Source organism: Empidonax traillii, unplaced genomic scaffold (assembly GCF_003031625.1).
Source record: "Empidonax traillii isolate 1590-97213 ecotype Southwest subspecies unplaced genomic scaffold, ASM303162v1 scaffold201:size1909950, whole genome shotgun sequence".
Classification (NCBI taxonomy): domain Eukaryota; kingdom Metazoa; phylum Chordata; class Aves; order Passeriformes; family Tyrannidae; genus Empidonax; species Empidonax traillii.
In genome coordinates this window covers 479,426-495,767 of record NW_020955394.1, presented here as the reverse complement: position 1 = coordinate 495,767, position 16,342 = coordinate 479,426, and the positions used below count along the sequence as shown (strand labels likewise).

General features: G+C 42.2%; 1 protein-coding gene across 1 annotated transcript in view; it reads right to left on the bottom strand.

The window, feature by feature from the left end:
• The window catches only part of ABHD17C (abhydrolase domain containing 17C), a 28,939-nt gene extending 14,977 nt beyond the window's left edge, over nucleotides 1–13,962 (bottom strand). The window contains exon 1 of the mRNA XM_027887011.1: nucleotides 12,911–13,962. Within this exon, the coding sequence (XP_027742812.1) occupies nucleotides 12,911–13,443 (533 nt within the window). The 5' untranslated portion in view covers nucleotides 13,444–13,962. The remainder of the gene's footprint in view (nucleotides 1–12,910) is intronic.
• Between the last annotated feature and the right edge of the window lie 2,380 nt (nucleotides 13,963–16,342).

Here is a 16,342-nt window from a genome sequence, read left to right as displayed (position 1 = left end):
AGGAATCAACAGCAGATAAATCCATCTGTCCCCAGAATGAATATTTTAGCAGCCAGCATTGTATGAAGATGACTCAGCTGGCACTAGGATTTCTTTCGCCTTTATATACTTACATTAATATGCTCAAATGCTGTAGAAGGACAAAGTTGTTAAGTAAGAATGAGCTTCTCTCAAAGAAATGCAACATCTTATAAACACTGAAGGGCTCTATTCAGAAGCCAAGTGAAGAAGTGTAATGGCCTGTGTTATCTAGGAGACCATATATCCCACTTGGATAGTCCTCTGTAATTCTCTGAAAACACTTCATGTTTCTTTGTGTTACTCTAACCATTTCTACAGACTTCAAGAAAGGCAGTACTTTCTTTTGATTTAGAAATCAAAACAACAGAGGCCCTTCCTCTGCACTGACACATCTTGTGAATCACAAACAGGAAGAAATGCTACTTGGATAAGTGACACTGTAACCTCTATTTTTCTCCCATCCCCAGGTAAGTGGAGAAAACACACACCAATTTACTTTACTTGTAAACAAACTGAGCTTGGTTACACTGAGTCTGTATACATTTAAGCATCTGCTTTCAAAAAGTGGCAAAATCAGCCTCACAGAGAAACATAACCCTCCTGATAAGTCTCCTCTGTCGCTCTCAATTATCCATTTTCAGATAGACTCATTAAATATTCTAACAAATACCAAGAGCAATAGCTGCCAAATGGAAGACAGTCATTTCATGAAAGCAATCTGTTACTAGAAAAGATTCATCCAGCATCTTTCCAGAGACAAGAAAACCTCAGTGTTCTGTCTTTCTCTGTGCCATTTTTATATTAGCACTTGACTTTTAAATCAGACTCATCAATTCCTTTCTTCCTAAGCATCCTCAAGTTCTTCCATTCCTGTCACTCAAAGATGGGCTGACTTTACCAGAATTAAAGACCTGTTGGTCCATAAAATCTACACTTTATCAAGCAAATATTAAAGCTTGCAGTGTTTTACCCTTCATTTCCTCTTGCACATTTTTCTTTAACGAACATTTAGCACAATCAATGTTCAACCCCCACTAACAGTCAATATAAACCTAAGATGATTAACAAAATATATAGCAATCACCAGGATTAACAGCACCAGATGTTCTAGAACAGCAGACCACAGATAACTAGTTCAGAGCTTAAAAATCAAATTTCCTAGTCACAGCCTTTATCATCACAGACCCAGGGGCTAAATCCCTTCTCCCTCCTCCCAGTAAATACTACTTAGAATTGTGAACTATAAAATTTATCACAGAGCTAAAGTTTCTTCTGTGCACTTCTGTTTGGCTGAAGTGCTCATAAAACCTGCCTTGTGCTAAGAACCTGAAAAGAGCACAAAAAAGTAATCTATTACAGAAACATATTAATTACATGCAAGAACATTAGCATCACTGAACTTTACCTGTCTTAAAGCATGATATGCTATTCTAAAACATGGAACAGTACTTCTGTACATTCAGGAAGGTACTAACATTTTCATAACTTTCCTAAAATCAAATCAGAAAATTCTATCCTGAAACCAGGTCATATATACTTGTTCAGCTTATCCAGCTGCCTTATCTGGGATCATCCAAGTGTCTACAGAGTAAAAGACGTTTTGCTCAGATTGTGCAAATCAAGAGGTTTTACCAATGGTTAAACAGCACACTTGCATACTGTGTTTTCTGCCAACATACCTAGTTAACAGGGCCAATTGCTTTTGTAGTTGTTTTGGTGAAAGATTTCTTGCTAGTCAACTTTTCATCCTCAAAAAATAATGTCTAACAATTAACAGCTACTCCACAAGCAGCAGAAGTACCTAGCAGTGGATCAAGGACAACTGTTAATGCAATCACTTAAGGTCATTATTTCAGCTGATGCTAAAGGTAGAAACTGACCCGTGGATGCATCTTAGAAATTCAAAAAAATAAAAATGAAAAGCAGCTTCCTGATGTTAATCACCACCCTATTTGCCTCTCTTTATGATGCAGTCCTTGTAAAGCAAGCAGGCTCCCTACTTGATTGCAGTATCACCACAGAACAACTGGTTATGCAGGAAAAAATGTTAGCAATTCCAGTGCATGCCTCACCGGCACTTAACTGCCTCCCAATAAACCAGCACAGCATAAAGAAGTCCTGTACTGTCAGAGTTTCTATTTTTGAAATAACAGATAACAGCACAGCGCTTGGAAAAGAAGTATATTAATGTCTACATTACTGTCCAAATTGGCATTAGGCCCGAAGGTTTTCTGCAGTTCACCATTTCACAACATGGGCACTTTTAGTTATAAATTACTGCTGTTTTCTCCCCCAACACACACTTTTCCAATTTATCTCTGCACATAGTCACGTTTTGCAAATGTAGTGTTCCCCTTTCTCCTAATATCATAAAGCTTTCAAGACAGAGGCAAAATAGAAATATTTAAAGAGAATTTAAAAATATATGTAAAGAGGAAATCTGGTCAGTTCTACAGTGCAGAGCAGGAAAGAACATAGTTCATATTAGACTGTGGTCAAAAAGCACTGGCCACAGTGGAAGGAAGAAAAACAGAGCAAAAGATGACAAATGATGCCTGTTAAATCCTCCTCTTCCCCTCAAAATTCCAGTCATTTAAACTGGGACATTAAATGAGCTAAGTTTAAGATAACATTTGTACCTTTATTTCAAATTAACACACAAATCAACATAAAAAAGAAAAATAGAAAATTGCTGTGAAAGTCCAACCAAAGAGAAGAATAATTTTTAGTGCAGTTTCTCCTGCTGCTAAAATGCAACAGATTTAGAACTACATCCAGGTAAGAAACATCCTTAGGTTTTATATTCCTTATTATGAATATTAAAGTGGATTTTTGGATGGAAAGAGTAATTTCCTGAAATAATTGGAAGGTGCCAGATCTTATTTGTATCAATACCGTCTGTTCAATGCTCTACACAAAATGATCTACAGAGCTTAGATGAGCTTTGACAGAAGGGCATCCAGTTTGGAAGAGTGGGACACTTGGCACCAGCTTCCTTAGTCTCAGGGTAGAAAAGAACTCAATAAATCAAGGAAACTTTACAACCTGGTCATTCTCTACAAAACTGCATGAACATGGAGGAATTATGACAACCTTATCTTTCAAGATTGTCATATCGTTCAAGATCTATCAATAATTCAGATCCAAATTATATTCAAGTACATTCTGTCATCTTCGTTCTTGGTTAATGCAGATACAAATCAGAACCACTTCTTTTTCTAGAAGACAACTGTGTGCCTGTGTTCCTTTACAGACAGTTGTTTCTGCATTATCAGATTGATTTCTAGTACAAATTTCAAAGACAGGATAAAGGACTAATTGTACTGGGTTTATGCACAGTGGGTTTTAGAAGTGAACATCACATTACATGAATAATTAGCACGAGTTCAGGGGAGAGGGCAGAGGGTTTATCAGAGAAACAGAAGGTTGGACGCTGGCAGAGATATAGCAAAACTCAAAACCTTTTAGGGGTATTGGTCAGGCTTAAGGTTGAAACCCCACTTAACACCTTAAACTACCAAACTGACTGCTGAAAGGGTGATTTTCTTGCATCAGAAAGTGCTGCCTGCAATGCATGCTAACTCCCAGTGTACTTATTAACCAGTCTGAGGCAAAGGTTACATGTGCATAAACCAGAATGCACAAAAATAGTTGAAACACTACCCCACCTTCTCCTACCACTCTGGCACTTGCACAGTTTGTTAAACTTAACAAGATGCTCACACTCAAACTGAAACACTAACATTTTCCATAATATTAATACACATTAAACTCCATGCTTTACCAGGAAAAGGCAAGCTTTTTGTAACAGGGAGGAAGAAAAAAATACTAAGTAGAAAACGTGTAATATGCAAGCTGAGGTACATTTCAGTTCTTGGGGAAGGAGGAGACTGACTGGCTCTTGATCAGCTGCCTCAAGGTAAAAGCTGTCCGGGGAACACCTCCAAAATAAATATTACACAAAATTAACTACTTCATTAAACAAACAAACAAACAAAAAAAAAGGGCACCAAAAAGACACTTCAACATATACACATTTTTTGTCTTAATATAAAGAACAAATAGCATGTTGGAGAAGACCTTTGTAAATTTGCCCTGGAGAACATGTTTCAAAAATAAGACCATTTCCTTGAAAGATGCCACGTTCCCCAAGCTGTCATACAGCCAATACCACACTTAAATAAATTCATCAGATGTTGGGGAAGACTATATAGAGTTAGGACAAGGATTAAGTTCTGCACAAACAAACTGGTTCAATGCTTAAGGTAGGAAGTTCACTAATCGAAATTTCCCTTAAAGTGTAGATGGTTCCATACACCATTTTGGTTGCAAAATGCTCAGCAGAAGTCCACTCATTATTACTGTTGGCTTATCCTTCATTTTGCTTATTATTAATGCTTCCAATTTATTGTACAGTGCAGTAGTTATGACAAAGTGTCTTGTTTAATTTATTATAAAGAGCAATTAAGATTCATCTAATAATGATAAAATAATCTGAACCTTATCTCAATTTATCTGCATGCTGGAAAAAAAAACCATACAGTTGGTTTCACTTCTTTGCTGATGCAGAACATCATTTTTCTAGTTCTGTGAGGACAGTCAAAGCAAAACTAACTAGAAGTTCACAGAGAGAAGTTCAGAAAGATCCCATAATCTGAGCAAAACTCATTCTAAACAACCTTAATAAAGAAGGAACATTTCACACCACACTATTTTAAAGGCTTTCCTGAGAAACGTGTTGGAAGTTGGTCTCGGAACTTTCAGACTTTTTGGATTCCATTATCCATTACTCCAGTTGTTCATTTGCTGCACACAAAACAAAATGGCCACGTCACGACAAAAAGTTGAATTTCACTGGTCGAACTTACTGGGATCTTAAGAAACGTGGCAGTACCCTGAAAAATAATAATAATGATAATAAAGAAAGAATATCTTTGAGCTACTAGCTGGCACTGCATGGCTTGAGAAGGGTTGTTTGCCAGACACTGAGCTATGCAGCTCCTTTCAGCTGCATGCCTTGGATGACAAATAAGGCTGCCATGAGTCAAAGTTCTCAAAGTAATATTTCTATATGCAAGCAGAATTTTTTAATCAGGCACAGCAACACAAATCTTCCTAAAAGCATAGCCCAAACTGTCTAATCCAACAATCAATTCCAAATCAACACTTAAAAATAGCATTTTCACCTAGAAAGAGTTTCAAGAGGCTGTATCAATAAATAATATTACCCTCAGGAAAGCACACTTTAAGTCCTTCTAACAAATTTGCAGTACAAAATAAAAACCAGAGGCAATACTTAGAGATTACCTCTAATTTAAATTTTTCCCTCTAGACTTTGAGGCAAGCGTACTAACTTCAAACCTCATCTTTCCCATCAACATCATTTTTGGTTTTTTGAACCCACATGGAATTCCCCTTTTTGAAAGTCGAGAGCTTACAGATTTATTTAATGATTGTAGGGATTTTCCCAAAGACATGCATGTGCTCGTCAGGAGACATGAAACCAAGGGTGGGAAGGTGGGTGGGCACTGAGCCAGATCCTGCTGTTTAGCCGAATTTTGTGCCTTGGTATTATTTGGTCTCATAGTCAGAAAATCCAAGCACAATGTTTCACGCCAACAGGAGAAGCTTTGTTCTGTAAAGTTAACGTAGTGGTTAAAAAAATATAAAGATATGTATACAGATAATGCCAATATAGTGCTGTCATTGTACAACTGGTCTACGCCTGCACCTTTCTGTGATTGTGGGCAGCAGAGCTCAGTGTGCAAGCAACAATAACCCATTTTTTTCTCAAATTAGCCTGTGGAATAAAGAATGCAAAGATGTTCCTCAGTCTTTAAGCTGACACTATGCACCATTCATCCATCCCATTATATATTCTTAGCCTTCTACTAAAAGCATCTTTATTCCTCTGTGTTCACACAGCGTTTCCTGGGTTTACAATCACACACTTCCCATTGCTCCCAAAACCTGACACACTGAAAAAAAACAACGCTAACAAAACACTCAGTTGGAGTCAGGAATGAAATTCAGTTTCATCATCAGATATCAGGCTGAGCATGCAAGACCAGTGTAAGTCATTCACCTAAAAAGTGGAAGGCACGGCAGTCAAGATGAAGCAGCAGCAAACGGGTCACTGCTTATTCAATTCACCAGTATTTGTCTCCAGCAACCTCAATTATCCACCACAAACTGACTCCTGGAGATACAAGAACTTTGCCCGTGGGTTGGTTTGGTTTGGATTTTAGCCCATAGAAACCCAATTTTGTAGAGTTAGACAAAAAAGAACTCTTAATTAACTTCAGACATTTAAGAGCCACTAGCATTTAAAAATTGTACAAAGATGTGCTTTTCCTGGATTCCAGAAAACAAAAAGAACCCCTCATCTTGCCCACAGGTAGGTGCCTTCAATTTCTCTCAAGTTCAGTGGCAATTGAAGCTGTCTCCTAATCAACAGGAAAGGATTTCTGACCTTTTCAGGGGCTAGTTGACAAAAGCAAGCCTGTATGTGCACAAACACATTAGGTACAACACATTTGTACCTTATTTTATGACTCAATTCAACTGCTTCTAATGCAGCCTTGTAATTGATTTATATTTGTAAGGGAGGGCAGAAAGGAGTGTTAGTTATTCATTATATTTATTATCAGCTTTAAGAAAAAAAAAGGCTATGTTATTTGTTCATTTCCTTTACTAGTGCTGCATAATTTTGAGACTGTTGGCCTTACAGCCAAGAGAATGCAACTGCAGAACTAAATTCTCACTATTTTGCTTAGAAGCAGTTTTGGGACACAGTTTTAAAGTTATTATCATCACATTGGCCTCTCCACCAGGAAGATCATATTCAAAAGAAATAGGAAACTCAGATCTATGTTCCAGTTAGGCTCCAAACAGCTAATTGCTTGGCACTTCCCTTCTACTAGTCTATCTCCACATGAGAAAACATCACAGGTCCAAAAAAATCACCAGAAAACTGAAGAGAAGCGAGTTTCTTTATTCAATATGGAAACAGAAATATCCATTTGCTGAATAAGTGTCAGTTTTCCCCACTAAGGCAGTTGCCGGCAGAAAACGCACTTTCATAGCTTGAACATATGGCCTCCACCTATCTATAATCACAGGTATCTACAATCCTGGATAGCATTGCTAATTTTTTTATTTTTATTCTTTTTACTTATGCTCACAAGAAACGAACTAGTGTAAGTTTAGCGTAGCCCACTTCTCCGAGGTAGCAGAGTAATGTAGGGTACAGGCTGAATTTTGGAGGGACTTTTCGGATTGGAGGCTGTGATGGACTGGAGACTGACTCTGGATTCAGAGCAAAGCCACTGAGGTTTACACAGTCCAGCTCACGCTCTGTCAAGACCAATCTGAACAAATCTACCAGCTACCAGCAACATGCACAGGTCAAATATCCACAGCACAGCAACCACCAGCTCAGTCTCAAAAGGTGACACTTCTCCTCCCAGAGCGAGGAAGGCAAGACTTCTCATGCACTTCATGCAATTTAGTGCTAAAAAGCAGACAGAAACCTTCAGCTACTTCAGCATACAGGATTTAACAACATGTTCCTCTAGAAATCCTTATGTTCAGTGCTATGATCTTGTTGAGAACCAGGTCCTACAACCCTTGCACATCAGGGTAAACCAACATGTCCAGTTCAGGCAGTTGAATTTCAGGATTATCTACACTCAGGATAACATGCACTGTTAGCCAAAGGCTCCTTGGCAGCTCATTTTTCTTCCCAAATAACACCAGTTGAAAAATGTTCCTGACAGTAAAAAAGTATCTTTTTTTTTTTTTTTTTAAAATGAGCTTTGATCTTGCAGTCCTGACAGAAATAGGGAAATATTTAACAAAACTACTTTTACTTCAGTGACTAAAAGAGGTAACACAACAGCAAAGCTCAGGAAACATTTTGAATAACTTTGAACATCAGAGCACCTGTTTTAAACAGTTGTTGGTATTTGTCCCTGGGACGCTCATCATCTGAATTAATCTCTGCTCATTGCATAAACAAGAGGAGAGGATTCTGCATGCTTCTATTTTTGAATAAAGTTATGTGCAGTTTTTCTTGAAGTATTGACCATAGCAGGTAGAATAAGTTAAGTTTCAGAGAACAGTATCTTTGAACAATCCTTTGGAGACACTGTAACAACATTACCAAAAAACTGGTGGTGGGAAATATCCTATTGAAGTCAGTGACAAAAAAATGTACCAGGTGATGCTCCACGAACAAGGGGAACCCTATTACTCCAGGACTACTTATGACTCTGCCAAGCACTGCTTTTGGTCACCTCAGGAATTTAGCTGGTAGCCTTTTATCAAAACCTTTAAATATTCAATCTACATAACTCAGATTAGATCATGCACACAGATACAGTGCTAGTGAAAGAAGATTCTGTGGTAAAGAAAATTAAACTAGAAATTAACTATTTCGATTCATCAAGGTAAAAAAAAAAAAAAACCACCTGGAAAGCTGTAACGACTTCATCACATCAGCATGGAGATGAACTAAACTGACATAACCTCAGAAGATTAGTTATTACTCTAGTCTAATCCAATTAAGTGTATTTCCTGATTTTACTCAAATGAATACTGTAAGACTTCTCCATCAACTCCTGCAAAGGAAACAGCAATAATCTGCTGATAATCTGCACCACAAATAATAAAATCCCCCTATAATAAAAGGTTTGGTGTGGATTTTTTTTTTTTACATTAAATTTGGGAAAATAGTTTAAAAAAAATATTTAAGCTTTCTAAACTATCTGCTACCCAATGATCACAAGCCCTTGGAATTTCCTACACCATTTCACAATTCATGCCATATTTACCAAGAATGGTAAGGAAAAATAGAAGCGAACCAATGCTCTCCTCTGACAAATTCCAACGTGCACGTTTTGAGAAGGAAGGATTCAAACATTACAGTAACGACCATCACTTATCAAAAGCTTTAAAGAAATACTAGTTTATATTGTGCACCATGAAAAACACATTAAGCTGTATTTTGTTAAATGCAACAAAAACTGCTCTTCTAAGCTATTTATTAATTACATTTTCTTCCCCTTCTTTTGGGATCCAAAAGATGGACTAACAGATTCTCCTCTTTGATACTTTAGTCCAGAAGCACAGGGAGTGGGGCAGTAGCGCTTTCTTTCACTTGACTGGGATTTTAAAACATTTCACCAGTCTTCTCCAAATTTTTAGGGAACATACAAATTGATTTGAATATAAATAGCATGCAGCCAACAAAGCAGTCCTGGTTTTGTGCTTAAGCACTGTACCCAAACCCTACGTGTGTATCCTGTTTTTAAGGACTGTACATTGTCTTAATGTAAAAAAGTGTTAGAAAGTTCAACCTTCCCATGTGGAATTCAGGAAAGGGGGGAGGACGAGGACAATCAGGTCATTCTGTGCAGATGTTACACTAACACAACCAGATAACAGGACAAGAGCCACAACTGAATAAAAAGCAGGAACTTAAAACCACATGGAACATGAAAGAAGGCAGAGCCCAATAAACCTTCTCCTCATTCTGGTTCTGAAACAAACAGAACACAAACAGACCAACCTGCCTAAAATAAAACATTTCAAAAAATGTCATCTGTGGCAATAAGACAGAAAACTCTTTTTGAGTAACACTGAGACACCAGATGGAAATTTGTTCATCAAGTGGAAAAAAATATATGTAAAAGCCCAAATTAATTACTGATTAATACTTGATATCGGAACGAGAACAACCAATGCTACAGTTACGACCTCTGAAGAAAAATCTATAAAACTTCATTTAAAGGGAATAAAATTGTATGTCAGTATCTCTACTGGGCTGGCAGTTCACAGTCAGAATGAATAATTAGTAAAATTATCATTTGAGAGTATACTTTATTCATGAGGAGAGATACTAAATTCCCTTAAATTAAGGCAAATAAGTTTCCTTTACAAAGACTGAAAAAACGAAGAACAGTTGAGACTGATTTTGCAAAGAAACTGAACCAAAAAAACTTGATGATTTTATTTTTTCATCCACTGCTTACAAGAGAGTTTTAAAATCACTCATTACGTAAGGTTTGATTCCTAAATGTGAATGAGATAGAAAGATCCTCGTTTTAATACCTTGAAAAAATTCAGTCAAAATTTGCAGCCATGTTGGCAAACCCCAGTAAGCTCACCAGCATTTCTAAAATTTTACAGCAGTCTGCTTTCTCCAAGTGTAGGGTTAATTCCCACCTTACTTGAGGCAACTTTCAAAATACACTGATAAATTAATAATTGCTAAGTATCAGTGGTACTTCAGAGGCACAATTTAAAAGGAAAAAAGAGTCTCAGACTTCCAACATTTTAATGATTCCTTTCTGCTGCCAGGTGGAACGTCTGGTGGATTCAGAAGAGCAACAGCTTCCCACGGAACTTAGCACAGATGACTAAATGCTTTTGATGGCACAGTGAACCTCTATTTTAAGACTTCACTTTTAACTTTGCATTACAGTTCACTAACATATGACTAGAGGCCAAACGTTAGGAATTTGCATTAAGAATGAAGGCACACACAAACTCCTGGAGCTACCAACAAACTGCTGCAGCAGGAATGGTATAACATGACATTTTACCTCTACAGGCAGACTTGTATTTTTATGGCAGAACATTTCACTAAATTGTGAGCCACTTGGACTTACTGAAAGGACTAACAAATGATCAGTCCTGTAAAGTTCACGCTATTCCTTCGAGCAGCAGAAAAACTAAGGTTTCAGTTCATACTTGTTATGAAGACAGTCATCTGTTAATAGAATCAATTAACCTTCTATTTAAACTTACATTTTACAGTAACCAATTTCTTTACTGAGCACCTAAAATGCTGTAATCATAGAATTGTTAAGGTTGGAAGAGACCTCTAAGATTGTTGAGTCCAACCATTAACCCAGCACCACCATGTTCAGCACTAAACTATATCCTCAAATGCCACATCCACACAACTTTTGAACACTTCTGGGGGTGGTGATGTCACCATTTCTCTGTGCAGCCAATTCCAATCGCTTTTTGACTCCCAAAAATCTAACCAGTGATAACACAACTACTCTAACAGTACTCTCAAGGTAGCACTAAAATGTGGGATTAACAAACATCACAAAGTAAAAGTTGGCAAATTTCAACCCCTCAATTTAAGGAGGAAAGCAGAGCCCAGACCTTGTATAAACCACAAAAATGACACTAATATAAAACTATAAACTTGTCCAGTCACATTTTCATAGAAGCCAGATCCTCTCTTAACAAGCTGTGAATGTGTTGGTAGTACCTACTGGGTGAAGCTTCTTGAAGGACTCCAGTGAAGGAACCCCTTGTTTCTTGATCTACAAAGAACCTAAACACATCATAAATGCCTGTCAGCACAGAAGAAACACTTCCAGGTAGATGTGAAAGCACTTTTTCAGAGGTCTATAAGGTTTAAATAAAAAAATATCATCAACTAAACGTCAACTGAAACAGACAAAGCACAGCAACTGAAGGACAAACATTAACCAGGCTTGACTTAGACACAGCACTTTTCCTTCCTTAAACCTTATTTATGTCATCTGTATGTGTAACAATGGCATTTAATAACTTATTCTGCATACAGCATATCAAAATTATTTCTTTACATAAAACCATTTTATTTATACTCAAGGGGACAAAAAAAAAATCCTTGAAAATGCGCCCAGAATCTGGTCTGCTCCCCAAACAGACAGAACACATGCTATAAAAGGGTAACTTCCCCCTACACCTTTCTCTCCCCTGCTCTTAGCCTGACTTGGGCAGAGCAATGTCAAAAGGTGCTTGGACTCCACGACTAACCAATCCCTGGATTCTTGCAAAGCCAATTATCTAAATTAGTAACAACTCCTGTCACTATTTCTGAAGCTGGCACGTATCCCTAAGATAGACATTAAATACGCGTTTCACGCAAACCAAGTTCGTCCACGCAACACCAGAGCCAAGAACTGAAAACGTTCATCGTTCTTTTCTCTTGGCCTACTGCAACAATTTAAGCTTTTTAAAGCTCTCTCTCCCAGGACATGTTCTGCGAGGTCATACTTTAAGAACCACTTATGCAACAACAAAAGGAGCTCATGGTTTCTGTGGACAGAAGAAGCAGGAGGCCCAGAGAGGGCAATCAGTTGTAGCTCAGAGCCAGAGGCAGCAGCTCTGCTCAGGATTTTCTAGAAGCCAAGGGCTCACTGTTTCCACTGGCCAGGCTGCTTTGCCAGGGCCTTCTCGCTGCTGCTCCATCCCTTTGGATGCCGCACACTTTGGCATCTCCTGGCAGAATCCCCAGCTCTACTTCCAACTGTCAACACTTTTTCCTTCCACTCAGTTTCCCTATCCATTGGATAACAGCTGTTTGGTTACCAAAAGAGAAAGATGCCTGTGTTGCACCTGAAACACCAAACACATCGTAGAACACTACCAGTTTCTTGGTAAGCACGAGCCCAGGCTACTGCCAAATTCAGCTTTGGCTCACCTGGGTTACCTCTAACCTTGGACAGTGGTGGGCAGGTCTTGAACAAAAGGGCTTGGGCAGTCTGCAAGCTCAAACTGCAACCAGTGCAGTATGTCCTACTCAAGATGGGAGATTTTCCATGGTGAAGCAATGGCTAACATATAATAGAGATGAATAATTCCCTAAATCTAGAAAACATCCCAGGATGAAGGTCTGTCCATCATTTCAGCAAATGAAGCCATCCAGCAAATCGCATTGTAGCTGTGGTGAGGATGGAAAACATGTGGTGAGGCCATCGAAGTAACTCAAACCACCTACAAACCCTTCCCCTCCTCTCAGCAGGTTAGCAGTGCAGACACCGGACTTATCAGGATTAAACGGAAATACACAAATACCTTGTCCCCAACACCCATTTACCTTGTCCTGAGGGCCTGCCAGGCTGCATCAATGTCTGCATACAGGTTTTTCTCGGAGGGCTTGCCGGTGCTCACCCCGTAGCCGGAGTAGTCATAGGAGAAGACGTTGCAGTTGATGCGGGAGCCGAGGCCGATGTAGAAGCTGCACATCTGGCCCAGGTCCACAGCATTGCCGTGCGAGAAGAGCAGCGTGTACCGGCCGGTGGGGGCACAGCGCACGAACATGCAGCCCAGCCTGTTATCCCGGGCCGTGCGGGAGAAGAACACTTCCACGGCATCCAGTTCCCGCTGGGAATACTGCCAGTCGGCCCGCTCGCTCAGGTGCAGACTGCAGGTGCCCGAGCCCGTGGGGGTGCCCGCCCCGGCCGCCGCCCCGGCCTCCTGCTGCTGCTCGGGCTGCAGCACGGTGTAGGTGGGCTCCGGGGGCAGGAAGGCCAGCTTGGCAGCGATGCGGCTGGGGCACGGCGGGCAGCAGAACAGCCAGCACAGCTCGCCCAGGGAGAAACCGTTCATTCTGGGGCCTTGTTCTGGCATCAGAGACGCCGCGGAGGAGGGCTAAACCTATGCTGGAAAAGAAGTCACGCACACACACACGGAACCGGCCCCGGAGCCCTCCTCCAAACGCAACCTGCCGCCTTCCCTGCGAGGACACCCGCTGCCCTCCCAGAATGCAAACAATGGCAACCTTGGAGGAACTACAGTTCGGCAGCAGCAGCGCGGCTCTTCAAAGCCTCAAAACTGCTTATACAAACCAAAAAAAAAATAAAAAACCAAAACCACCAACCAACCTCACGAAACACAGATGGACTACAACCAGCCCTCAAAGCCTCCTGCAACTAACGCTACAGCAAACGCAACTCTCCAAAACGCCTCCCTAGACCCCCCTCACGGAGCATGAGCCACACGTACACATTTACAAAATGAACGCCCCGACCCCACGGTTCAGCGCGGCGCTCCAGCACCGGGGCCGGCCCCCCGCAGGGAACATGCAGGAACCCGGGGAGCACCTTCCCGCACCCCCCCCCACCCCCACCCCGCACACCGCGCGGCTCCGCCCGCTCCGCCCCGGCCCCCGGGACGCCCCGCTCGGCAGCGAGGGGCCCCCGCAGCGCCACCGGCCCCGGCAGGGAGAAGGAGGAAGATAAGAAAGATGCGGAGGGTCGGAGGGAAGGGCAAGGCGAGGCGGAGGCTCAGCCGCGCGCGGCCGCGGGCAGGGCCATGCCGGCCGGGGCGCGCAGGCAGGAGCGGGCAGCGGCCATGTCCCGGCTCCCCCTCCGCGCCGCCGCAGCGCTTCCGGGTTACGGGCGCGGAGCGGCGCCGCCGCAGGTGCCGGGGCGGGCGCGGGGCAGCGCCCGGGCCGTGCCCGCAGTGCCGCCCCCTGGGCGGGGCGCCGGGAGCTGCGGGAGGTGCGGGCGGCGGGTCCCGCAGCGCCGGCCGGGACACGGGAGGAGCCGCCGGGCCCTTTAAGAGACCCCCCCCCCCCCGCTCCTTTCTCGGCTGGCTGGCCGCCCACCCTCGCGCGTGCGCGGCGGGGCCGGGGGCGAGGGGCGGGAGGCGCCGGGGCCATTTCGCGCCGCCCGAGGGGGCTCTGAGGGGACCCGCTGGGGCCGCCCCGGAGCTCCCGCACCATGAGGGGTCCCGGGCGCTGCTCCCCGGCTGCGGGCTCGGGTCACCCCGAGGGGTCACACCTGAGGCAGTGTCAGCCCTCGGAGCGGGGCAGGGTGTGCCCCGTGTGAGGGACAACCCCGCGGTGCAGAAATGCCAATGGAGTGCCCAGGACTCCGCTCCCCGGGCCCCAGGCTCGAAAGCTGTAAAGGATCTGTTAGGTTTGGGTGAAACTGGCCTGTGGTTTCAAGAGGTACCATGGAAAACTAAAAGTGGTGCAATGGCAGAAGCCTCGTTTCTTTAGAAAATCTGGGTAATAACCCGTATCCCAAATAATTCATTGAATAAATTAGCTAATCGCTTTGGACCCCATGGATCAGTGGTCATGGTACTGTGTCTCTAACGCGTTCACCAACCCTGAGGGCAGAACACAAAAGATGGGGGGCAAATGGCACGTTTATGTGTCATATTCTGTTGGTAACATAGCTTATAACTCTAGCCTTAAATTAATTAACAAGCACTCATTAACAAAATGGGAAAAAAAAACCAAAACAAAACACCAACACAAAAACACAACACTTAAAGTAGCCCAAGTGAAAATATGAGGAAGATAACACCTGTGCAGCTCCTATTACTGTGAAATTTGTGTGCATCAAAGCAGGGCCCCAACTTGAAGCACGGCGTTCATGGCGCTCTCCTAATGTGTGTCCATTACGCTACCTATGAGGAACAAAGTTTCAAAAAATCAAAACCTGAGGTCATTTCATTAGTGACAAGCCTGAGATGAACTTCTCTTGCAGTGCTAGTATTTGCCAACTCTAGGAAAAGTCCCTTCAAAACCTACAAAAGAGTTGGTCATGTGTGATATTCCTTTGCCTTTGGAACGTCAAAAATGAGACCAGCTCCCATCCACATCAATCTTTAGTTTTGCTAACAATGGGAATGTTAGAAAAGCTAAATTAAGCCAGCAGTAATTGTGTCTACACTGACTGTTAAGGGAGAAAATGAAAGGGAGAAATGTGCATCTCCAACCAGCTTGAATGTGTGGCCTCTGGCATGGACAGACTGTTCTCTAGAGGACAGAGAATACCCAGTTAATTACACATGTCCCAGGCATGTCCTGCTGGAAGGGTGAGAGGGTGAGAGATCAGGCAGGGTAATGAAACATGTCCCACCTACTGATGCTGTGTTCCTTTGGGTGGCGGAGACAGCCAACACACCCCACGTACAGGCTGTTCGAACACCTTATGAAATGAGGAAAGGGACTCCTACTCCATAGAACGCGACAGAAAAATCTGGATAAAGAAAATACAGAATAGATAAATGAGGAACCCTGTGAAATTCCTTGGGTATCACAAATGCCCTCGAGCTCCACCTAAGCTGTTACATGAGGCACCATAGATAATCTGCTAGAAGACTGATACAACCCTGAGAAAACCCTTAATATACCCTGAGAAGTGATTTGGCTGATGAGATCTGAGAAGAGCCTGTCTAGTGCTGCCGCTATGCGTCCCTTTCACTGCACACACACTGAAACCAAGATAAGAGCTGGATTTTGGGCTTGTAGCACTGACTGAAACTAACATTTCTCAGAACCCTTTCAAAGGCTGTACGACTTGCCCAGAGCCAGACAGCAGAAGCTGTTATATCATAAGTAGATTGCTACTCCAAAGAATAGACAATAAAAAGGACAGTGTTTCCCATGCTCCACCCTGATCCTTCCTTAGCTCATGTTTGTAGTAGTGAGATTAAAGTGTCCTCTTTGAATCAAAGGGGAAGCGTTTTGAATTTGCTCCTTGAGTGAACAAGGCTGTGCAAACCTCATTAG